The sequence below is a fragment of the Calypte anna genome, chromosome 4B (assembly GCF_003957555.1).
Source record: "Calypte anna isolate BGI_N300 chromosome 4B, bCalAnn1_v1.p, whole genome shotgun sequence".
Classification (NCBI taxonomy): domain Eukaryota; kingdom Metazoa; phylum Chordata; class Aves; order Apodiformes; family Trochilidae; genus Calypte; species Calypte anna.
This window is the reverse complement of record NC_044249.1, coordinates 21,806,830-21,832,428: the sequence shown is the minus strand read 5'-3', so window position 1 is coordinate 21,832,428 and position 25,599 is coordinate 21,806,830. Positions and strand designations below refer to the sequence as shown.

Genomic DNA, 25,599 nt, shown 5'->3' with positions numbered 1-25,599 from the left:
ACTGAATTACAAAGCTGTAGCAGAATGTGTGTGAGGCTCCCTAAATCCCTTGGAGCACAGATAATGGACTTTAAGAGTGAATAGTCAGTCAAAAGACAGGAATTTTTCCTAGTACATTGTGACCTGGGTTTATAGCAAATATCCAGCTGTGGGTGAAGCCAGCAGAAGAAAATTTTACTCTTATTTTCCAGTGAGCTGAGTGATGTTGAAGATGTATTTACAACAAAGCCTGTTGAGTTCTGTGAGCTGTCAAGCAGTTAAGTGTTATTCTAGTATAGATGTCACTGCTGCTGGTTGTTACAGGATCAAAACCATGTTAGCTAATTGGCTGGCACTTCAAACAAGACAAAATTTTAATTGGTTCCATTAAGAGATGAACTCCAGTGGCAGTGTGTGCTCCTTCATAGTGACAGACTCGTGATTATCATCTTGGAATTCTGTGATGCAGGTTTTGGTGAGGGCAGGAAGTTACCCACATAACCCCTGTGAATTCTTCTGTGTTTTTCAGGATTCCTGGGGATGCAGTTTGGGAGCTGCTTTTGGTTACAGCCATAAGGAGGGACTGAACACAAACCCTTTGGAAGCTTCCTGTGACAACAGGTTTCCAGCTGACAGGCAGACACCAGCAGTCAGGAGTAAAGAGCTCTCAGAGTCAAGCTTAAACCAAGCTGTGCCTTTCTACAGAGCTGATCCTGCTGAGTGCTGCCTGCTGAAGGATGTGGGGTCTCAATCTTGGAGTACCCACCAGGCACTGCCCTGCAGCCCCCATCAGACCATTCCAAGTGCTCATCCTGATGCTGGTGAACCTCATCCATCACTGCAGAAGGAATGGGACATGTGTGTGACAAGCTCTGCAGCTGCTTCTGATGCACAAGTCCTTTTCCCACCTGAGAAGCAGCTCTCTGTGGAAAAGAGTCCTGAAAATGTGACCAAGCACATCACTTCTATCACCTTTGCATCCCAAAAACGTTTGCAGTCACCACTGACTTCCCTGCTGCTTGGGAGCAGTCTTACAAGAGGTGGTCTGGATGGGGTGATGCCCTGGGAGGTTGGTTCTGCTGGCACTGAGGAACAGAGCCATGGTAAACAGCCCTGGGAAAGATCTAAGACCTCTCCCCCTCCAAGCCCAATGCTTGCTGGCTCTGTCTCTAGTCAGATTGCTTTTACTGCTGAGGAAGACAGGTTTCATCATGTCTCTACTGACAGTAACAGAGCTGGAGCTCATCAAGAAGCAGCCTGTTTGTCAGATCAGGATTCTCCAAGCATCCATGCTGATGGAAGCCATCCCCTTCCTGCACAAGCTCCTCATGTTCTGCCTCAGGATGTGAGTGCACTGGGCAGGCACAGTGCCAGGCTCCTGGGGCTTGACTGTGCCACAAGATTCAATCCAGAAACAAATAGATTGAGTGAACCTCATTCTGTAAGCTCTTCCCAGCAGGAGAAAAGCAGCTCACCTGGCCACATCCAGGTGTGTCAGAGCTTGGAAGGTTCAGGACCAACCACACAAAGTGATTTACTGAAGGGCCACATGAAGTTGTTGGAAGAAAAGCAGAAAAGCCCTTCTGCTGAGGTACCTCTCCTTCAGAAGGAGGCTGGGAGGGAGCAAAGCTGCACCTCTCACCATGCAGCTGTTGCTGAGGGGTTACCCACCACATCTCCATCTCCATCACCAGCCAAGAAGGTGCTGTCCTGTGTCCACATCACTCTGTCCTCCAAGTGCAGTAACTCAGAGCTGCAGAGAGGCTTGGTTACTGAAAAGGAGATGAGATCCTGGGAGAAACCTGAAGTTAATACTCAGCCTGTGTCTTTGAAAACTGCAGAAACTTTACTAGGAGCTGCTTCTGACTTTGCTCACCTTGGTCCAGAAGATCCAAGATCTTCCTCTTTCCCACCAACAGTGTCTGCAGCAGATCCCTGCTTAGTGCTTCCTTCTGCTCCAGGCACAGCAGGGCAAGGGCTGCCCCTGCAGAGCTGGCAGAGCCCACAAACTCCTCTTCTGGGTTCAGGGGCATCTAATCTGAAGGACATCTCCATCTCCCTAGTTCCTGCAAAAACTGGGAAAAGCACTTCTGATGCTGCCACTCAGATAACAACAGAAAGTCCTGAAAAAACCACCTTTTCAGCAGAAATTTGTATTCATTCAGAAGGTGGTGGCAATGCTGTGCACCAAGCCCCTCTCCAGAGAGCACCAGAGCTTCCCAACAATCCAGCATCTCTTAACAGGATTCCCCCTTTCCCAAGGCAGGGTGGTGAGCAAATTAATGTCTTAAATATATATATAGACTCTCATCTATTCAAGTTTGAGTTATTTATAAGTATTAAAAACCAAAACCAAACCCAGACTTTGCAGAAGGGACATTCCTGAGATAATTTTGATATTTAAAGTTTCTCATATGATATAAATACCAACTTTGATATTTGAAGTTGCTCATATGGGAAAAAACCTAAGCCTTAAACTTGGGCTTTACAGTCTTGTGGGTGGGGAGTGCTGTAAATACAGTTGTAGTTCAGTTCAGGTTTATCTGGAACTGAATTTGTTTGGGACAAGTCTGGCTCAAAAATATTTCCTGACCTTTTTTTGTACATAATTTGCTTTGGGTCACTGCTTTAGAGTTTCTCAGGAGTTCTTTCTGCTCACCCATTTACTCTCCAGTCAGGGCAGTACAAAAAGCTGAGGAGGAGAATATGCACATCACAATTAATCTATAGAATAAAATAGAAAATGGGGAGGGCTTCTAAATCTGCTGCTGGAGGAATGTGGCTGTCACACAGTGGTTTCCCACTGTGGTGTTTTCTACCACTGAGGTGTGAAAATTTGTGTGGTTTTCATGATTTTTTTTCCCCTGGGCTCCAAGCTTTGTACCTCTGTTCTCAAGGTGCTGAAAACAGAGCTGAGAGAGCAGATTCTTTCATTATATCAGAGGGCAAGAAATATTTCTGCTCTCTGATTGCCTCTCCTCTTTGCTATTAGAAGTCAGGTAATATTCTGGCCCAGACACTTGCTGGAATTGACAGCCCTCTCTTTATTGGCTTGAGAGGAAGATCCATGCTTATCCAAAATTGTTTCATTAAGCACAGATCACCTGGGAGCTCTCTGGGTGTATGAGTTGGGTTTTTAAGTCAGTGTTTGTTACCCTAGCCACAGCCTTAATATTGAACAGGGAAATAAGCTCATTTTTTTTAGCTCAGTGACAGTCAACCTTCTAACCAGTGTGTGGGGGGGTGTATTAAATAATAATTTCAGTTTATTTTCCTAAAGAATGGAGGGCATTTTTCTGGATTTACCCCAGTGAAACATCCTCAGCAGTCTCCTTGGGTCCTGACTTGCTGACTTCAGTTGCAATGAAGGATGAAAGTCTGACTACAAATAATTTCTTTCCTTTCCATCCCCCCAGATCAGCCCTTACTGCTGCCCTACAGACCTTCTGGAAGCACTGGGATGTATTATGTTCCTTATTCCAGGGCAAGACCCCAAATGTCTCCAGGTGAGTCAGAGGCATTGGGAGCCCTCACTTGGGTGCTTCCTCACCTAGGGTCTGCCAGATGCCAAAGGATGGCTCAGAATGGTTCTGTTTCATGTGCAGAGTGTCTCCCAACTCTTCTCCTGCACAGCTTAAAGGAAGTGCAGTGATGGAAATAAAAAATTTGTCTGTTCTTGTTCACACCTCTTCATAACCCAAAGATGTGCCAGTCCTGACTGAGGACAGTGGTCTCAGTGTCTCTGGTGGAAAGGATGAAAAGCAGAGAAAAGGCTGTGGCAAAGAAACCAGGCTCAGTGTTTTACAGCTGGGTAATTCTTTACTTTGGAAATTACTGTTCAGTTTGGACTCTTTTCATAGCTCTGCCAGTTCTTCTTTTTAATGTCCTAATTTTATTATATTTCTTACATTCCCCTTCTTGTACTGATTTGGTATTTGTGCATTCTGAAATATCTGTGTAATTCTACACAAATTGCAGCTAATAGCTTCCTCAGTACTGCATTTCTTTCCTCCCTGTTGGAGGATTCCAGCCTAGAAAACCTTTGTAGAAACAAGGCAATTCTTAACTCTGCTTTCAACTGAATATTCACCTCCTCCCATCTTCCATCTCCCAGTCAGAAACACTTCACATTTACTGGAGGAAAGGATGCTTTGTGATTCATCAACTTCTTTTGCATTGCCTGCTGTTATTTTTCAGTCCTTTACATCACTGAAGCATTAAGGATCTTATTTGCAGGTTGTTTTCAGCCAGAGCTTTTTGACATCCAGAGTTATTTGCAGACAGAACCAATACCACAGAGCTGTCCAGTCCCTGGCAGATGAGCCTTGGGAGGGGAGAGGGTTGGTACAAGAGTAGAGAAGTGGGGAGCTTAGGTTTATAGCCCCAAACTGAGCTTGTGATTGTTTATGCATGGCTTTCTGCTTCTTTCTTTTTTTTTTTTTCCCCCCCAGTCTTGTCTGTTGCAATAGAGGGAAACAAATGGGCTGGGAGTCTGTTGTTTTGCAGAAATTCTGAGGCTGGATATAAAAATTCAATATGGGTGTGAGGTTCTAGAAGCTCTACAGCAGGGAGAAAGAAGTACAGTTTGGTGTTTTTTTTTCTGAACTCCCTGCTCTGAGTTCATGTGTGGTTGCTGGAGGAAATAGGGAAAGCCCAAGGAGTGGAATCAGGTGATCCTGACAAGGATGATGAAGCAGGTAGGGGCCATTTTAGGTTTCTAGGATTAGGAAGCAGTGAGATGAGAGGAAGAGAGCTCTGCTGCTCTTGTCTTGGAATTCCTGTTCAGAGGTTCAGACCTACTCTAGGCTTCCAATTCTTCTGTATTGCTCTTCTGAGCTGGGAGAAATAGATATTTACATGAATGAACTTTAATGTGAACAGGAGGGGAGTCTGGATATTCCAAGTCTTGTACCTGGCTTCCTAGCAGACATATCTAATGCTCATTTTCATGTGTTCTTCCCTGCTTAATAGTAGAACAGGTAAAATTTACCTCTCAGGGAAGACCCTTGTCACCAGAGCTAATGGAAACCAATGTGGTGTAAGTCCTGCTGCTGCTGTTCCTCAGCAGAACTGCTCCCTGGAGAACACAATTCTTGGTTGGTGATTATCCTAGTACTAATATTTGGTTTATTGGGTTACATTTCAGATGTTACCTTGTGAAAGCTTTGTATCTCTTTGTCCTGCTACCTGGTTTTACTCGTGGTTATTGCTGTCTTTCTCTGCAGGGTCAAATGAGGCTCTTCCTCCAAGTGCTCCAGCAAAAGTGCTTGGTTTAAATCAGAATCCCCCAGACAGTGCCACTCTCAAGCAGAAAGCAGGAATCTACAGCAAGAGGACCAAACCCAAGCTAGCCTGGGCTGAGGAACAAATGGGAGCTTCCTCAGGTGATTTAAAATCTGTGTTTAATGTTAGATGAAAGAGGAGAGCAAAAGAACTGTTCCAGACTCTGTTTTCTGACTGGTGATATTGCTGATACTCAGCCTGAAGATGCTGAACTGGACCAGGTTTTCTCTTCCCCATCTTGCTTGCCCCTGGCTGCCCCAAATATTTGCACATCAGTCTTTTCTAGCATTCCAGTGGAATTACTGGAGTTTTTGTAAGATTGCTTTGGTTTGGTGAGGTTGGGATTTGTTTTATTTGGCTTTGTGAGTTTTCTTTATTTGTGAAAACCCTGTGAAGTGCAAAGTTTTCTTGAAGTGTAGGAAATGACAAATTCCCCAGTAAATAAAAGCTTTACTGGGGTGACTTTGGGGTTGTGTTCCTGTCCACAGGTACACTGCTGCCTGGTGATGTCCTGTAAACCACCTCTGCTTGGTATTTAACTGATTTTTAATTTGATTTGACTGATGGCTCCCCCTTCCTTCCCTCCATTAACCCTGTTGGTTGGTACTCCTGAGGGATGAAGGTCAGAGATTACTCCTGTAGTAGCCAACATCAAGGTTTTATCTGCTGAGAATGCTGCCAAAATGAAATTACACTGTGCTAACTGCTGCTTTTGACACTCTATCTCATGACAGGAGCTAAAATTAGTCCTGATGGTCTGTACAAAACCTTCTTTGTTGTTGAGTGGCTAATAAGTTTTCTCCACTCTTGAGGAGGGGATGAGGATTTTTGTCTTTCTGGATACCCTGGATGAAAATGAAAGAGTTATTATAAAATTTTCTCCTAGTATTTTTGTGTAGCTGTGATGGTCTAAAGACACAGGCCTGAAAAGAACTGTAAGTAGAAATAATCTTTTGTTAAACCATCCAGTGCAGCTGCAGTTTAAACAAGCTCTCTGAAGAAGCTTGCATGTCTAAAATCTTCTCTGACTTCTTCACCTATATTTTTAGATGGTCTAATAAAAGATTACCTCTACCCACAGAGCTTGCCTAGAGCTTGAAATGATACAAGTTATTTGTTAAAAAATAAGTTTCTCCATTTAAACTTTTTATTTTTTGCCTGTTTGCATTCCTTCCATTTTGCTGGTCATTTTTCAAAGTACAAAAATAGCAAAAATTCTGCATAGTATTCCCAAGCCTGATCTCCTTGTCAGGAGGATGTGGAGAAATCCTCTTATATGAGCACACAAACATTTGACCCTGTCTGGAAAGACAAATTCCTCTAATTTCAGAGTTAATGAGACCAGGTCTGGTCGTGCTCTTTGTGATCCTGATGTTACACTGAAACGTTTCTGTGTTGGGAAGGGAAGAGCTGCCTGAAGTGTAAGGAAAACAAATGCCTAAATAAAAATAAGGTTTATGAGGCAGCTCAACAGCCTGAATTCATGCAGTTGTAGCCTTCCCTGGGCTTGTTTCCCATGGGGAGCTGGGGTTTTATGGAAACAGAGGATATGATTCTTGATGAGGTAGGTAGGGATTTTCCTGCTGGGAGGAAGGAGGGAGAGGCTTGGGTGTGGGATTTGCCACCCTTTTGCTGAATCAGTGGCAGAACTTTCTCAAAGAGCTGGTTTCCAGTTCTCTTTTCATCCCTAGATGACAACCACAGAAAACAAGGCTGTGTAAATGCTAAAAAAACCACCAAAAATACAAACAAGACAACAAGCCTGGGAGGAATGGTGAAGAGCTGGAGAAGGAGCAGTTTGAGTGTGATTCCTGCCATTACTGGAGGTTGCTATGGGTTTGCTGACAGCTCTTGCCCTGCCACTGGTGTAGCCATTAGTATTAACTTTTAAAATTAATTTTACAGCTGGCAGTACTCTACAAGGTATCTTTAAATGATATACTTGACTAAAACAGTGTGAAATATCCTGCAGTGAGTGGGAAATCTGCCTTTATGGATTGTTCTGGAATTCAGTCCATTGTACAAAGAGCATCCATGAAACACCAACTTCATAATCTGTTTTTTTTTTTTTTTTTTTTTACAGTATATTACAAAATCATTTCAGAGGCCATTCCTGCTAGCACATCCTGCCTGCATACTTAATGTGTGACTCTTCCAAATGAGTTTATAATTGGATTTCTGCATACAGTCCTCTTGTCATTTCAGAGCAGCCTATTATGGGGGGGATTTCACTGCTGCTTTGAGCTGTTCAAGGGTTGGACTCGATGATCTCTGAGGTCCCTTCCAACCCAGCCAATTCTATGATTCTATGATTCTATTTTGTCATCCTGAGCTTGAAAACAGCAAGGTCAGCTCGTGCTGTGCTATCAGAGGTGGTTTTAGGAGCTGTAGATCAAGTGGCATTGGTGGGTTTATAGGTGTTCTGAGTTGAGATCAGGTTCAGGCACAGCCTTAGGGGACGTTTGTGCTTCCTGGGCATTTGTCTGGAAAGAAGCAAAATGAGCTGTGGGTGCCTGGGATGAGCCTCCATAAACTGGGGCAGGATAATTCCCTGTGGGGTAAGTAGATTCCTCCTTTAATTCAGCTGGATATAACACTCTCTTGGATTCAGTCTTCCAAATGATGGAAAATATTATTTATGTACTTCTAGTCATGCTGCAACTCCATTTCCAAGTTTCCTGGGTATGGTGATTCCTGCTTTTAATCCTTGGAAGTGAGAGGAAGGCGTTGGGGTGAAAGTAATCCTGCTTAAGACTGACAGTTTGCTGGAAAGAAACAAACATTCAAGGTGCTTTCTTCTCTTCCAGAGCACACAGATCATTCCAAGGCTGTAAAAACCACTCATCCAGTCTTCAGATCTGCACAACTCCACCTTCCTCACCCAGAGCCCATCCCTCAGAGTTCCTTTCTGTCCAACACTGAGCTGCCAGAGGACAGTTGTGGTGTGGCACAGACTGGGACTTCCCCAGGTGCTGTCCTGCAGAAACAGAGGAAGGCACAGCCTCAGCAGTTGGGTTTCTCTCCTGGCCACAAACCAGGTGGTGACAATGAGTTCTTCCCACTCACTGCAGAAGCAGATCACAGCAGGAATGAGGATCTGGATGTCAGCACAGCTCTGGGGGACAAAACATCAGGGAGGGAGCCACAGGGCAGAAGAGAAGCAGGACAGAAGGCAGGTAGAAGTTATCCTTTGCCTCACCTGGATGAGAGTGTGGAGAAAGAACTGCCACCAAGACAGAGAACCCACTCCAGTGGGAGCTTAGATGAACTCTGGATTAAGTTTTTGGAGTGCCAGAAGAGGCACCAGCACCATCATTCCAGGAGTGAGCTGACCCTGGTTGAACGTCTGGAGAGGTTGGCCAGGCTCCTTCAGAGCCCCATGAAGCAAACACTGATAGCTCCCAAACCTGGGAAGAATGTTTGTGAAAAGGATCTGAAGGGAAGAGAAGAGAAGAAAAGGAGACAGGCAGAAAAGAGCATGTTTAGAAGTACCTTGGAGCCTGATGCAGCATGTGTTGGAGACAGACCACATGTCACCCATGATAAAAATAGGTTTGTTGAGCTCAGGAAACACAGGTCAGGAGAGAAACTCCTCTGCCACATGAACAGAATTGTGGAGCACCAGCAGTACTTGGAAACTCCAAGTGACACTTCCTCAGGGTCAAGGCTTAGCAGAGATCCCAGCACCACCATTGCTTCCACCACTTCAGAATCAGATGTGGTGACCCTGACAGAGGTGGAAACTGCTGCTCAGACTGAGGTGAGCAGTTCCATTTCCACCATTGACACTGCCAGGCTGATCAGGGCCTTTGGGCATGAAAGAGTGGAGGTGTCCCCAAGACTGTCCCAGCTTTACTGTGCCATCAACCACCAGAAAAGGCACTCGGAGAAATGGGACAAGGGAAGTGGCAAAGCAGAGGGTGTAAAATATCCCAAGGTTGCTCCTGAGAGACATGAGAAAAGGAAAGAGATCCAGGTACGTGGTCAGTTCAACCAAAAGACAGTTTTAATCTTTAGAAACACTTATGCTGCTAATCAGCAGTTCTTAGAACTCTTTGTTACTGGGTGAACCATTTTAACCTTTCCCAGAGAGTGGTGTTTATGTGGCTGGCTTCTGGCTTTGATCTAGGCAACTCAAACATGCCTCTGCCTTTCTAGAAATAAAGGAGAGATCAAAATACCTCAAAACATCAATTGTGCTTTCTTTTCTCTTTGTTCTTGTCTCTTTGCCTTGATTTGTCTTGAGAAGCAAGATCCTGCAGGATCTCATTTCTGGTGACCTGCAGGTTCTCAGCTCTGGCAATCCTGGTTGGAGATTTGAACTGACTCTCTCTGGGCAGTGATAAATTGGAATTATAATTTAAATTTTCTTACTGTTTGTCCACTTGAAATGCTAGAAATTATTTTTTTCTTGCTGAGTGTGGGTTCTAAGCTGCTTCAGTTTCTGTGTTTGGCAGTTTAGGTGGGGTTAAAGGAGTAAGGCTCAGCCCTAAAGATTTTGTGTGCAAAGTCTGGAGTAAAGGTGGCTTAAAGGGGAGAAAATCTTTGATTACTGCAGTTGAATTTGGCCATTGCTCTTTGGAGGAGAAATGAGAGGTAATTTCCTGAAAGGAGGCCTTGGCATGTGTTCTGTGATACACATTCAAGCTGAAAAGTACAGAACAGGTGATTAATATTTACTTTTTTCCCCTATATGCTAGAAGAAATTATTAGAGTCATCATTACTAAATATCTGAAAATAATTGATTATCTACAGTATTTACTGAAGCTAAAAAAAAATTGCCTAACTTGTAATATTAGGACCATGAATCAGAACACAGACTGCAGAGTCATCTGGATCCAACATTTTTTTTGCCTGGTTGTAGTATTTAGGAAATGGTTTACCTTTAGGAAAGGGATTCCTTTTATCTGCTGGTGTAGTGTTCTTTTTAAACACACATAAAAAAGAGACACATGCCTCTCCTCAAATAGGAAGTGAGAGAAAACTGATGGCAAGGCAGCAAACTTGATTTTAAACCACAAATTTTGGTAGTTTCTGTCATGGAACAGAAATCAAGATTGATTTTATTTGTTGCAAATCTCTGTGGTCCAGAGACCACTGTATGAATCTTTCAGGCAAGTGCTGCATTTTGTTGCTTTTTTTTTTTTTAAATTTATTTCTAGATACTGAACCCATCCCAGAAGGTTTTTCTCTCTTCCAGTTTGTTATTTCCAAAGCACTCCTCAAGCTGCCATCTGGTAGCAGGTACAAAAGCTAAAGGTTGTGCTCTTCAGCTGCTAAAGGGCTTTAAAAGCACTGAATATTCTGGTGCAAAATAAAAAATAACATTGCATGGCAATACTCAGCACAGAGTGGCCTGCTCCCATTTATTGCTGGTATCTGTCTGCATGGAAATGAGTGAGCTTGGGCTGGTTTTTTTCCTGCCTTTATATTCTCTTCCTTTTTGCTGAAAAATGCTTCTGTTCTGAGGCAGATCTACTACCTCTGTCTGCTGCACTCCACTCGAGCTGGAAGAGCTTTGTGCAGCTAAACCCCACTTCCTGGCACTGTGCATGGGAGGAAAAATAAAAAAATTGGCTCCTTTTGTGTTGAAATGAAAGTGCAGTTTGTGTTGAAGGGGTGATAGCAGAGGTTCAATAAAAAGCTCCTCAAGAAGCCTCTGATTTCCATCGTGGTTGAGGTCAGGAGGTACTAATAGGATACTAATTGCTGTGAGTAAGGAAAAGGAAAAAAAAAAATCAGTGTCATAATTAAAAGTGAATTTCAGTGGAGTTGCAGGAATTGCTCTGTGCTGCACTGCTGGGTTTGGAGCCTGGGGAAGCACTGGCAGTTAATTGCTGCTAATGAAGCACTAACCTGTTGTGTATTGTATGTAACCAAAAAGCTTGTGGGCAAGATGCCTTCGACTTCCAGAGGATTTTCCTTTTTTCAATGGCTGTAAAGTTGAAGCATATCATAAAAATGGGATTTCCTGGGAGGAAGCTGTGCTGCTCCCATCCCTGCAGCTGGAACATCTGTTTGGGGGAATGGTGAAGATGGGGAACCAGTACTTTGCCTAAGCCAGGCTCTTGCCACCTGCCTTTTATTTCTTGGGAGGTTTTTTTCAGTTTAATTTGCTCCACCTGGAGAACTTTGTGTCATGAAGATGACCAGGTGAGGGTTTTGAAAGGGCTTTGCTCCTCCATAGCCATGGTACAGAACTCTGAATTTCCAAAGCTACAGGTTCATTTGTCTGGTCAGGAAGATAGGATGCAGCTTAGATGTTTGTCTCTCCAAAGCAGAAATACTTCAAGTCTTTCATAAAAACACAGAAATGATGAAATGATCTTGTCACAGCAAAGGGTTTGTAAGTCTGTCCTGGGAGGTCACGTTGTCTCAAACACAGGACAAATGCTTTTTTTTTTTTTTGTGTTTCAAACCTGCCTTCTGTTCATTTGTCAGCATTTCAGGAATTTCTCCTCTCTCTTTTCCAGGAGGCAACCTCCCTTTCTTTGGATTCCACTTCCTCAAGCAGCAGCAGCAGCAGCTCCTGGGGGCCCAGCCCTGCCCTGACCCACAAGCGAAGGACACGGATGCTCAGCAAGGGGATCCAGGCAGGTGAGTTCTTCCCTTCCCAAGCTTTGGCTCTTCTGTGTTCTGCTTCTGCCTCTCATCTCTGGGGCAGCTGTTCCCCAAATCTGTTGGATCTTTCTGGTGATGGGTATGTGCACACAGCATTCTTCACCATTCACTTTGGATGCTTTTTAGAGAGATGTCATGGTTGAATTAAAATGAGCCAAAAAAAACCCCAAAACCCCAATAAATAAAAAGGAACCAGCTGATTTCCTTTCTTATCTTCATGAGTAGCCATTTTGCTCACTTTTAAATTTCTTAACCTAAGCTTCTGACCCATTTCAATACTGAAGGTGAAGTAACTTTTTCTATATGTTTTCTCCACAAGACATCTGCTACTCACAGAAGGTACTTTGTAGCATATGGAATTCCAGAAGGCAGTTAAGGTGTTTCCTACACTTTGTAATATTTTGGATGTTATCTTCAGTTTCAAACAGAAGCTGCTCCTGGACTGGTGCAGTTCTGCATTTGGCTTCTTCTGGTGGCTTTTCACTGCTTTCATTTACACACCCATCATCAGCTTGACTACTGGTTTTGTTTTATTCACCAAACCTATCAATTATTTATTCATTACTACATTTTTTTTCCTGTGTGTGTGTGTGTGTGGATTGAATCAAAAAAATGCTTCCATGGCTTCTTTTTTAGGTCATGTTGTGACTTCTTGCATGTTAGTTAACACCTTCCACTTTATGTTTCTGGTAAATATTTGCAGTGCTGTTGGCAAACCAATCTTCTGTAGCTAAAACAGCTTTGGGTGGGACACAGGAGGTGACTGAACAGCTCCAGTTAGTCCTGCAGTTGCATTATCCAAAATAAAAAGCTCTCTGCAGACCTGACAGGGTCTTTTTCAGCAGCAGATTTCAAGTTGGCTCTTCAGAGAGTCAACTCAGAACCCCAGCAAGGGGCATAGTTGGGTCAGGTTTAATTTCTACCTCCTATATTTATTTATATGAATTTTTTTGATTGGGGTGTTTGATTTACTCCAATTTATTGACTCAGGTGATCAAACAGTACCAATCCTGAGTCCCTGAGTCTTGAAGTGAGAATATCAAAGATTTTTCCCTTTTGGAAAGCAGGATAAAGAAGGGGATCCTTCAGCTTCAAAGGAAAAATTGAGGTTTTTACCCCCTGCAGGAGAAATCTCCCAGGTTTTGGTATAAAAGGACCCCCATCTGCCCTGGAATGAAATGTTTGTTTCTTTTCAGGACACCTGGAGATCGTGAGCAGCGCAACGAAGAAAAACACTCGGGATGTTGGTGTGACTTTTCCTACCCCAAGCCCTTGCCAGCCAAATCAACGGCCCCAGGAACCCTGGTGTTGTGTTGATGGTATTTTTGGAGGGTCAGATGGTGTGGTCACAGATCACCAGGCAGCAGGAAGCAAGGAAAAGCAGAAAGGACAGCCAGGCAATTTTTTTGTGGAGAAAAGGGCGAAAAGGAGCAGGCTGCATTTACCACGAGGTCAGTCCAAATGGCACTTGCTCCTCAGACCAGAAAAGCTGCATCTCTCAACAGCAAGCAGCAAAATCTGTGAGGGGGATTTAGCTAGGACACACAGAAATCTGTCACTAGTACAGTCAGTCCTTAATTCTGTTTTTAATCAATGAATTTTGAACAAAAACACTGTGTCAAGTGAGCTCTGCTAGGGTGGCATTTGCATCCAAGCTGTTAGAGGCAGCCTGGCCAGCAAAGAGAAAACAATGAATAAGGCAAAGAAAGATGAATGAGAGGGGAATCATGTAGATGCTTAATTTTGAATTTGAAGGCATAAAAGGCTCTCTTAAGCTCAGAGTAATTGGTCACCATACTTAGTGCTGCTTTCACTGATGCTTCAAAGAAAAAGTGGCTTTTTGGGTGTACTTGAGGGAAGAGGAGACTCATCATCTTTTATCTTGAGATACATTTTTAGGCTGATGGTGTAGCCTCCTGGCTTTTTTCTGGTTTTAACTTCCCATTAGTCTGGTTAAATATTTAGGGATATTTTCCCTACTTATCATTGGTTTTGTAGGGAAAAATCATTCTCTCTCCTACTGGTTTAATTTAGAAAACTTATAGCATCCCTTCAGAGTAGTAGCTGATGTATTCAAATCCCATTATGTATGGAAGCTGTGAGTAATTTAGTGCTTGTACATATTTAACATTTAGGAAGATGTGCAGCATTTGGTCTTCAAAAACATCTATTTAGGAGAAAAAACAACAGAGGGCTTGGGACAGCACAGAGACTCCTTAAAAAGTATAATTGCTTATAAATAAATATTCTCTCTATAAAGAGAGAAACTTGCAAACTAAACCATTTACCTCTTTTGATAAAGTTTTGCTGCTTTTCTGACAATTTTTTGGCAGAAAAGGAAGGAATTGTTTTGAAACTGCCAGAGGTGTCTGCTGTGAAGTCCCAGCATTACTGAACTGAAGTGTTTATTGCTGTGTTGTGCCACTGATTGCAATTAGCTGCAGCCTTGGGTGTCAGGAGCCCAGATGGGGATGGAGAGTGGGCATGTGGATTGTCTGCAATGCAGTCTTGATTCTCCTCTGTGTTGTTTGTTTTTTGTTGTTTTTAACAGGAATTTCATGGTTTGTCCAAGCAGAAGGTTTGAAATCTGAATCTAGGAAAGAAAACCATTCCAGTCCCTTTCCTGGTCCTGGTCCCTCTTGGTTTGAACCCTTGCCCAACACAAAGTCTTGGAGAGAGCCTCTCCGAGAGAAGAACTGGGAAGAGGAGCAGCAGAGGAACAGGGCTCAGCCAGGACTTCCAGGCAGAGCTGCTGAGGAAAGGTCCTCACGACCACTTGGGAAGCTTACACTGCAGGTAAAGGCTGCTGGGGTCTCAAAAAAAAATGAAAATGGGCTTAAAAAAAAAATGAAAAAAAAAAAATAACAGCTGAGGAAACCAACGAATTTGTCTGTCCTGTTAAAGTCAACTCATACTTGCTTCCATGCAGAAATAATTCTGTGTGGTGTACACAAATCTGATGAAAATGGGCTTTAATTCAGAGTGCTCACAGGGGTGTATATACATACACTTGCATGTATGGTGTGCACCTCAGGTGTGGAAAAATACCCCCAGTACCTGTGGAAAAATGCAGATGTAGCTTACAGCAATTCTGTTGGGACAGTTCAACCACAGCAAGTGACATCTAAATTGGAAAGTGCTAATTTAGGTGCACTTGAGACATCTCTTTGAGTTCAGTTGCATCTGCTCATCTTCTCTGGGACTGCTGGAAACTGAAGTGTGGCAAACAGAGGTGTCAGGAGATGGCTTCCACTTCTGACCCAAAATGAATGATGTGCCCACTGGTTTATACCAGAGAGTCTGTAAGGCTACAGAATCCTCTATGGGCTCAACTTTGCTACGTTTTTTTGGAAGTTATGTTCCTTTTGCTCATTATTTTAGGTTTTTTTTCCCCTTTCCCTGTCTGTTTAGTGTTCTGCTTATTTCCAAACAGTTGTTAAACAAGGTCTGCAGATTTCCACAGCATTAAAGATACAAGGTTTATGTCACACCAAATACTGCTTGACTGGGTTGGGTTGTTTTTTTTTCATTCTCCAAGTTTTAGGGAGAAATCTGACCCCTTCATCCCTTGTTTTGTGTCCTCCCATCCCAGGAGGCTCTTGCTGTGCATCGCCCCGACTTCATCTCCCGCTCTGGGGAGCGTGTGAAGCACCTGAAGCTTGTGATGGAGGAGAGGAGGCTCCAGAGTGAGCTCCAGGCTGAACGAGAAGAGCTGTTTAATCCTCTGGAGAAGAGAAAAGGCTACAGGAATGCAAGTCACATGCTGTCTGACAGAGGTATCTTCATGGTTTTGCTCTTTATGCCCTATAAGAGTGAATTTCCACATCATACTCAAAGGGGGAGAGGTGTTTCCCAGAAAAGCATTACAATAATCTCACATTATTGTCTCTAAGAACTCAGTTTATGAGGGGGTGATGCTGTTGCAGCAGTATTTGTTGTGAGAAGTACATTTGTTCACCATTCTCTTATCCCAACGTGTTCCATGTAGGTTTTCTGATCAGAGAGAAGAGAAGGACAATCCCAAGGAGTGAAATGGTTCAGAGATCGAAACGGTAAGGGTGAGAAAATGCTGTTTCAGGTAAATAAGGTTGGAAAGATGGGTTAATAGTGTCTGACTCTCTGGGGCTAACTCAGCTGTTTCAGTACAAGGTGTAGGTATCTTACCAGAGGAAGAAAAGCCCCTGTTAGGAAGTTTGAGAAACAAGAGCATATTGAACAGTTTCTGTAACTAAGCCTTGAAGTACAACAGCAAACTGTGCAAGTACCAGATCCCAAAAGGAGAGGAAATGCAGGGTGTGGGCCACCTGAGCATCTGTGTACTTTTAAACATTAACAAACCAGGTAACTGCTGCAGGAGGGGGTTTCACCAAATGAAAGCAGCTTTTTGTAAGAAAGAACTGCCCTCAGAGGAATGCAGAGGCTTTTGTCCTTGGAGAAGACCACCTTATGATAAATTTGGCTTTATTTTTGGACTCAGTTCATGTGGAATGTGCATGGCACACTAGCAGTGTATGAAACATTTGGAGAGAGAGTGTGTGAAGGCAGAATAAAAACCAGTCTGCAGCTGGATTGGTAGCAAGGTCAAGAGGAGGTGGTTTGGAAGAGTACCAGTTGAAACAGCATAAATACTTTAAATTAAGAGACTCAAAGTGGTCTCTTAATAGATTGTAAAGCTACAGAAAAATATATCCAGTACTGCAAGTCAGTTTGAGTTCAGACAAAAGAAAAAGACCCCTAAATAGCTTAAATTGGGTTGTGGATGGATAACCATGGTACTCAGAACCAGCACCTCCTGAAAGCAAGGGGGTTGTTCTATGCTGAAGATACTGAAGCTCTACCTTTAGCAGCTGGGTAATCACATCATTTCAAGGTTACAAATACTGCTTTTAGGAGGGGCTGCTTGTAACTGAAGTATTATGGGATGTGGGGATTTCTGGGATCACAACTGCCATGTATTCCCCATTTTCCCTGTGTGACACTGGTAAACCCTCAAACAGACCTTGCTGTGATGTGGTTGGCCAGGAGCTTTTCAACAGATGTGAAAATGGAGGATTTTTTTTTTTTTAATAACCATAAGTTCCTTCCTTCCAAGTTACTATTTTTGACTATTTTGTCATTACACTTCAGGATCTATGAGCAGCTGCCAGAGGTGCAGAAGAAGAGAGAGGAAGAGAAGAGAAAAATGGAATACAACTCCTACCGCCTGAAAGCACAGCTCTACAAAATGGTGGGTGTTCTGGGCAAGCATTGGTGCTGCAGGAGTTTCAGTTTATTGTTTTTCTTGAGGTTCACAAGCATGATAGTAATATTTGCTGAAGGTTCATGTTGTGGTATTACTTTGCCAACTTCTAGTGGTTAAGTTATGGGAGCATTTCATCAGGGTCAGGGCAGTCAAGCTTAGCAAAACCTGAAATCCTTCCAGCACCAACCTGGGGTGTATGGAAAAAAAAAAAACCCACAGAGAAGGAAGCATGGATTAAAACACACAAAAAAGGTCTTGTGCAGTCCTGAGAGCAGAAGATGGAGGATATTTAAAGGTTTCTCATGGACAGGCTCTGAGCTGAAGGCTGCTGCTGGTGCTCTCCTTGCTGTCTGTAGATGGATGCAGCTCCCATCTGGATGGGATGTGTTCTGCAGAGCCAATGCAAGACAGGAGCCACAAGGTGTCACTGCCTCAAAGGAGAAAGCTTCTAGAGGTGTGAAACTGAATTACTCTTCCCTTGCTGCCTTACACTATTTTTTGTTTGTTTTTTCATCTCCTTGCCTACATTTCCCCCACCCCTGTTAGCAACAGAGTGGGTTGTGGGTTTTTTTTTTATTTTATTTTGTAGTCCCTTCCTGGAAGTGGAGCAAAGAGGGGAGATAGCATCAAGTTGCAAACAGGGCTTGTGAGCTGGAAGGACTCTTCAGGGGTTTTTTGGTTTGAGATGTTTTGTGCCTTTCTGAAGCTTTGTGAAGTATTGGGGACTGATTCCACACCCAGATTCAGGTCAGGAGCATATGACCCCAGGTTTGTGTTCAGAAGATGAGGCTTGCAAGGTGTCAGTTGCCATTTCTTAGTGTTGTATTACCCTTTGATATTCTGGTCAGAAAACCTGTTAACAAAATCTTCATACTTCTTGGTTTAGGTTTTTAAATTTTTAGGTATTTGGGGTTGTTGGGTTTTGGTTTTCAATTTTTGTTTAATTTTTAGCTTTCTCTCCCTTTTTATCTTTCAGAAAATCACCAACCATGTCTTAGGGAGAAAGGTGCCTTGGAACTGATGGAGATCAACTCAAATGAAGGCATCTTGTGCTTGGTGACCTTGGAGCATCAGTGAGGTTGTGATGTGGAAAAGGAGAATGCAGTAAACAGTGGTGTGCAGCGTGTGTTGTGTGGCATTCAACTGGGTCCTTTTTTACTAACTGCTATTTTGCTGGATTTAAAAATGAAGGATTTGATGTGACAGCTTTTGAAATAAATGGCTGGGGGGTTTTATTTTTTTACTTTTTTATAAGAGCACAACAGCACTACAAGAGTAAACATACTTTGGGAGTGCTTGGTTCCTACTGTATTTATAACTCCCTGATGGGAATAGCCATGGGGTCTATTTATTTTAAAGCCTTTTTAACAACGAGCTGTTATTTTTTTTAACTTCCTATCTCCATGTGGAAAGCCTATCATGTTTTGTACTGCAAAAAAAAACCCTTCAATAAATAACATCACACCAGTTTGTAGGAACTGCAACACTCATGAGCTGTTTTTCTGCTGTCTGTCTGGACAACATCTTAACAAACCCGCCCGTAACCACCTCTTACTCCATACAGGCCTGAAGAACTCACAAGGTAACTGTAAAGCTGTTTGAACAGGGTGTTCTTGGCACCTGAAAGAGTGGAGGAGTTGTGACTTCACTGCCTTTAATCAGTAATTTATTTTTTTTGATGTTAGGGGCTTCTAAGCCCTGCCTGGGAGAGTCACAGAATACACGGTGTTCGCTGAAATCCCCTTCATTAGGTGCTTGCAAGACACTTGGTTGTGCACTGCAGCAGCATGATGGTGGCAAAAGGTGGAATATAAAGATTGGGCTCCTTGGTGAGGGTGTCTCAGCTTCATTATTTTATTTTTTTTGTTGTTTTTGTCAGGATAGAGTTCACAGGGTGTATAAACAGGAAAAGAGATCTGAGAGAAACGAAGCGGATGCGAAAAGCGGTTTCTGATTTTTCTGTGACATCTGAAGATGTTCATGGAAATGCAGTTGAAGGAGCAGCTGCTGAGGGGATACCCAGCTTGGGGAGGGTGAGGCACAGCTCAGATTCTGACTTTGTTATATTCTGACTCTTGTGTTCACAAAAAAGAATTTCACAGACCTGGTTGCTGAGCCACCAAGCTCTGCTCGTTATCCCTGGAGTTCCTGTTGGGATGGAATGAATCAGCTCTTCAGTGGTGGGAAATAGTGATTCACTTGAAAGTCAGTGGAACTACCCTAAAATACACTTAGACAAAGATTTGGCATAGTGCTTCTGTGCTCCAAGCCCCAACCTGGCCTTGAACACCTCCAGGTGGCTGGGCAATCTGTTCCAGAGTCTCAGCACCCTCCTGCTGAGGAACCTCCTGAGACCCGGGTAAGAAAGGTGAAGGCAGCCCAGTTCAGCTGAGCCAAGTGCCCATCCTCACCAAAGCAGAGAACAGCATGTTATAAAACCTTTCAGAAGGAAAAGCTGCTGCGATTTGTAATGTTTTACCTGGCTCAAAACTGTTGATTAATTCCCAAAGCAATGGAACAGCTGCTGTCGTTCTGTTGGAGTTGCAGCTTGAGAGCTTCAGCACGTGATTCATCACTTGGTAAAAATCTTGTGGCTTTTTTCCCTTTGCTAAGGGGGAAGTGTTTGCTTCTGTTAAAAATCTGCTTGGGCACACGTTAAGGTATCAGAACTTGTGATCTGAGGGCTGTGGTTTGTGCTGGTCTGGAGCTCCACAAAGAGTTTGCTCTCAGAAATACAACAAACAAAACATCCCCTTTGCACACAGGGGGGAGAAAACGTTTTGCAGAGGAACACTGTGAGACTGTTCAGCTCCTCTCCCCAGAGGGCTGAACACCTGCAGGTGGAATCAGGAGGAACTGCAGCTTCTCAGACCCTCTGAAGAAGAGGTCTCAGGTTTAAAGGACTCAGGTCTTCTCCTCAGCACTGCTCCAGCACCATTCTCATCCATCCTTCCCTGGAGTTCCCCAGGAAGGGTCTGAGTTGACTCCCAGCCATTCTGCTGCCTTGCCTCCTTGTCACCAGGTCAGATAAAGCTCCTGCTGGATCATCCAAAGCATCCAGTGTTTATAGTTTGATGGAAGGAGGCTGTTGACATTGGGAGTCATTTGATTCCAAGACACAAAAGTGCTTTCCAAAAACTCAGGAAATTGTGCTTGTCTTGTATGGGTTCCAGAGTTGAGTTATCTTCTTAATCCACTGCTACACAAAGACTTTTAGGGTAAGTTCTGCAGATTTCAAGAAGGCAGAACTATTTTTTTAATTTTTTTTAACCCTACAAGAGCAGGGTTAGTTCTTAGCTGATCAGAGATGTTCTTTGATCAGCATTTGCCATGCCCACCCACCAGGATTCTTGTGGAGGTGCCAAATCCATGTTTGAGTCTCACCAAAGGTCTCACCTTGTCCCAGCTGCTGTCACCAAAACTGGGGGAGGGCAGCACCCTCATCTCTTGGGGTGTCTCCAGAAGGAGAAAGCAGCTCTGCTCTAGTGCTCTGTGCTCATTTCTACCTCGTTCATCACCAAGCAGACAGGATGGTTGCTCTCTGGCTTTGCTTGTAGATGTGCTGTCTCCAAAATGAACTTGAGGTGAGGAGCTTGGTAGATGTGTGGGTGAGGCAGAGAAAAAGAGGTGTAAAAAGCCACCCTACATGAAAATAAAAGACTCCTTATTTTAAGGGGCTTGTTTCCCCTTTGGGAGCACCTTCTGTTTCCTCTTTCATCACCATTCCCACCTTTGGGGCTGTGAATTCCATCCCAGTGGGACCTTTGAGTCCAAGTTCTGGTTCCTGATGGATGTTTTTGGGAGTCCTTCCTGGGGAGAACCATTCTCAAGTTGAGGTCTTGCCACATCAGGCAGTGATGGGGCTTGAGTGGACGTTTTCTGGGACACATCCTCTCCTGGCTGGTACCTGGAAACATCTCCATGGAAACCAGCTGTCAGGATGATGGAAAAGAGATGCTGGGATGTGGGGTGTCCAACTTGAGGGCAGCTCCCCCCAAAAAGAGAGTCCTGTCACTCTGCATCTGGCTAGACATGGCCTGGTCTGGAGTGGTTGACTCGTGGAGGATCCTCCAAAAGGATTTAGGATCCTCCTGAAGGATTTTGTCAGTGGGAAATGTGTCAGTGGTGTAGGAGCACCCCAAGTGAGCAGCAGAAAGCAGGAGCTGGAGTCAGGGGCCTGGGGAAGGAGTTGAGCTGCAGATGGGAAAGCCACGAAGCTTTCACACCAGCAAGGTTTGAAAGTCAAAACTTTTATTTCATATTTTTCTCCCTACATCAGCAGATCTAACCCAAATCAGACCCTCAGGGAGGGTGAATGACCTCTGCATGACAAATGAGAGCCACGCTGATGAATACACTTCTGGAAGGCACTCAAATTCCACGATGATGAGGACAGTTGTAAGAGGACTTGAGTAGGGGAGGTGGCTGCTTTTTTTTTCTCTTTTAATCTAATTTTACTCATTTACCCACGTGCTGCAGCTCTTTCTGCCCTTATCAGAAGCTGCTTCAAACTTTGTGGGGCAAAAATAAAAAAGGCTCCAGCTTTTTCCACCAAAGCTGTGTTGGCTCCTCCACCCAAACTCCCATTTGGTCTGTCCTGTGAATCACCCTGCAGGAGGTGAGCTGCTCTGCCAGCCCTCCTGAGTCATCTGCTGAGGAGCCAGCCCTGGAGAGGAGTCAGGAGGTTTTGGGAATCTGAGACTCACAGCTTGGATCCGGAGCAGGAAGGATGCCAGCTGAACCCCTGGGCACTCAGAGCTGAGTTCCTTGTGGCATTGTGTGCAGAAGAGTGATGGCAGATGAGGTGAAAAGGGATCTAGGGAGATCTTGGCTTGTTGGTGGTTTGGGTTTTTGCCTTTTTTTTTGGTTTTTATGGAGGGCTTTGAAGTGTTTCATTAACTGTCCAAATCCTTTGCAGGAGGACCCAAGAAAGAAAATGTTCTGATGTTTGGTGGAACCCCACCCAAACGTGGGTCCTGAGCTCACCTCCTGTGCTTGTGCTGCTTCCCACCTCCATCATCATGGTGATGATGAAGGAACAGCACCCTGCAAACAGCCCCAAACCCAATCCCCTGCTCCTGAATCCCATGCCTCTGATTCCTCCAGCTCCTGCTTCCCACCTGCTGCTCTTGGCTGAGGTCAGGAGGCAGAAATCCCCCAGCTGGGACCCAGCTGCCAGGCTGCATGCCCCAGCTGCAGAGGGTGCTGGGTGCCCCAGCTCTTCTTGGCTTCTGGCAGCAGAGACATCAAGTGATGGAGAGAGAAAAAAAGGGGGGGAGGAGGATGGCTGCCTGTTCCCCCACACAAAAAGGCCTTTTGTGAGCTGCTCTGGAAAACCACCAAGCCCTTGTAGGGCCACAGCCTTCTCCAAAGCCAATGGAGAAGGTTCCCTGTGCTGGGGGGAAGCTGAAAGGTTTTGACCTTCATCAACCCCCCCCATCCTCTCCAAACCCTGAACCTGCCCTGCTCCCAGTCATTTGTCCTGCACGTGGAGGAATTGGGGAAAAATGTCAGGAACTGGGGAGGACTGGTGGAGCTGTGCTGGGATGGATGGGCTGCTGGGGGAAGGCTGGAGCCTGTCAGCTCTCCAGGATTTTCCCTGGCACTCCTGGCCACCCCACTGCCCTTTCTTGGAAAGCCACTGGCAGCTCTGCAGAGCCTCCTGCTCCCTCTGGACCTCGCTTGGACGTTTTCCTGGTGGTTGGGAGCCCTCTCAGATCCCTCCTGCTCAGTTCCAGCTGTTCTCCTCATCCAAGTGTCAACTATTGGGTTGGAAAAGCCCTTTCTGACCAACAAGTCCAGCCAGGAACCCAGCACTGCCCAGGCCACCAGTGACCCATCAGCACCACAGCTGGAAACCTCTCCAGGGATGGGGATCCCACCCCTGTTCTGGAAAACCTGTGCCAGGGCCTGACAACCTTTTTGGGGAAGAAGTTTCTTCCAACACTGAGGTCTAAACCCCCCCAGGAAGGGTTCTCTGCTTCTCACCACACTTACTCACATTTATTATTTGGAATTAATGTAATTTTATTTTTATTTAGTGGGTAGCAATTATCCCCTCAGGGCTGTGATGGGACCTCCCCACCCATGCTCAGCGTTACCAGATCATCCCTAAACTCCCAGGGGGGGCCCTTCCTGCTGCTCTGCAGAGCTTGACCTGGAAAGGGCAGAAGATTTTGGGGAGAGGGGCTGGAAAATCCCTGTGTCTGAGGCCGAGGGGTCCTGGGAGGGGATGCTGAGCTGGGGCACTGAGTTGTCCAGATGTTTGCATCTGCTGGGTGCATCCCATGAGGAGAACCTCTCCTCTTCTTCGAGGCCCCGTTTCCCATTGCCACTTGTGTTGGGAAACCCCAGAAAAGTCCCCCCTGTCCCTTCCTCTCCTAAAATGTCACCTTGGGCAGGCCCCAGGTCCCTCAGGGTAAGGGTGTCTTGCAGCTGTCCCCGTTTTTGGGTTGCCAGTGTTCGGTGAGGCTTTAATTACTGGTGTTAATTAATGCTGTGCCCCAGGGCTTCAGGAGTTATTGATGGGTCCTTGCCCTGAATGTCAGAGGGGACCCCAGGGGGCATCTCTGGGCTGTGCCCCCCCTGTTTGATGGGGGTGTTTGGTGCCTCATCTCCTGAGAGAGGATATATTATTATTAATATTATTATTAATACTATTGTTAATATTAATATTATTATTATTAATAATAATAATGGTGGTGGTGATGGGCTGGTGGGAGGTGCCCTTGTCCATGCAAGGGGGGTTGGAACTGGATGGGCTTTAAGGTCCCTTCCAACCCAAAGCAGTCTGGGATTCATTTGATGATTTTATTAGCACTGTAATATTCATATTTATTATTTATTATATTAATACAGTTTATAATTTATATAATATAAAGATATATAAATTATAATTAATAAATAAATTAAATATAAATATATATAAAATTATAATATATAATTTATATATTTTTATATTTCTATTTGTATATTTATTTATATTTATTATATTTATTATTCATCCCATTATTAGTAGTTTTTATCATTTCAGTCTTGATTTTAACTGTTTCAACTCTTATAATTTTAACTCAACATTTTAAAATATTTTTAAAACTCTTTTAAAACAGTTTTAATTGTTCTTAACTGTTACTTTAACTTGTTATCACTGGTTTTATTCCTATTATTAGTCTTAATATTCTTATATTAGTCTTAATAACGATTACTACCATTATTACTGCTGTTACAGCTATTTTTATCAGTCTAAATATTTCATTATTCCTAATACTGCTGTTATTCTGACTGGTGCTACTATTGGTAGTGGTAGTTTTGTTTGTTCTTACTTTATCGTTAAGAAAACATTATTAGCGTTGTTATTCTTTATTATTTAATTTAATAATTATTTAATTTAATTATTTAATGATAATTTATTTAATGATTAATTTAATGATTATTTACTTTAATTATGTAATTATTATTTCATATAATTTATTTAATATTATTTAATATCAGTATTTAATATTATATTTAATATTATCCTTTATTATTTATTTTTAATATCCACCATTTAATATTTAATATTTAATGTTTAATGTTTAATATTTATATTATTTTAATTATTATTATTATCGTTGTTATTCATTATTATTTAATTTAATGATTATTTAATTTGATTATTTAATTTAATTATTTAATGATTATTTAATTTAATGATTATTTAATTTAATTATTTAATGATTACTTAATATAATGACTTTATTTAATATTATTATTATTTAATATCATAATTTAGTATCGTAATTTAATATCATTATTTAATATTATATTTAATATTGTTTAATATTAGTAATATTTAATTTTTATTTAATTATTATTATTATTATTATTATTATTATTATTATTATTATTATTATTATTATTATTTTCAACAAAACAACAACTCCAGAGCACAGGGGGTCTCTCCGTGCCCCCTCCCCTTACTCCATACCTTGTCGGGGGGGGGGTCTTTTTCCCCTCCCTTTCCCCCCCCTCGGGGTCCCTTCTCCCGGGGTGAGGCTGATGCCGGGGTTTGGGGGCAGCACCCCGGGGATGGGTGGGGGTTTCTCGGGATGCCCCGGCAGGGAGGGAGCCTGGGAGCCTCCTCCTCCTCCTCCTCCTCCTCCTCCTCCTTCTCCTTCTCCTCGGGTCTGGTTTTCATTAAAGCTCGGCCGGGCCGGGCCAAGAACCACAGCAATAAATAACAGCGAACAATACCCCCCCCCTCCTCCCTCCATCCCTCCCTCCATCCCCCCCCTTCTTCCATCCCCCCCTTCCCTTTATCCCCCCCTCCTCCTTCCCACCGCCGGGCGCCTGGGAAAGGGGGATCCGGGGGGTGAATGGGACGGGACAAGAGGTGGGGGGGGACGGGACGGGACGGGAGCAGGCGGAGGGGAGGGGACCCGAGAGCATAAGAGGGGGTGGCCGAACCGGCAGCGAGGAGCAGAGGCGGTGACAA

At 43.7% G+C, this 25,599-nt stretch overlaps 1 protein-coding gene across 3 annotated transcripts in view; it reads left to right on the top strand.

The window, feature by feature from the left end:
* ALMS1 (ALMS1 centrosome and basal body associated protein) overlaps nt 1–18,600 on the top strand; it is a 45,326-nt gene extending 26,726 nt beyond the window's left edge. For 2 of the 3 annotated variants that reach the window (XM_030450610.1, XM_030450609.1), the window contains 11 exons: nt 509–2,249; nt 3,396–3,485; nt 5,205–5,363; nt 8,070–9,238; nt 11,737–11,860; nt 13,081–13,335; nt 14,436–14,680; nt 15,477–15,660; nt 15,873–15,936; nt 17,012–17,111; nt 18,103–18,600. In XM_030450610.1, coding sequence (XP_030306470.1) covers nt 509–2,249; nt 3,396–3,485; nt 5,205–5,363; nt 8,070–9,238; nt 11,737–11,860; nt 13,081–13,335; nt 14,436–14,680; nt 15,477–15,660; nt 15,873–15,936; nt 17,012–17,111; nt 18,103–18,147 — 4,176 coding nt within the window. In that variant the 3' untranslated portion in view covers nt 18,148–18,600. The remainder of the gene's footprint in view (nt 1–508; nt 2,250–3,395; nt 3,486–5,204; nt 5,364–8,069; nt 9,239–11,736; nt 11,861–13,080; nt 13,336–14,435; nt 14,681–15,476; nt 15,661–15,872; nt 15,937–17,011; nt 17,112–18,102) is intronic. The other variant, XM_030450611.1, reaches the window with a different exon arrangement.
* Nucleotides 18,601–25,599: the final 6,999 nt, after the last annotated feature.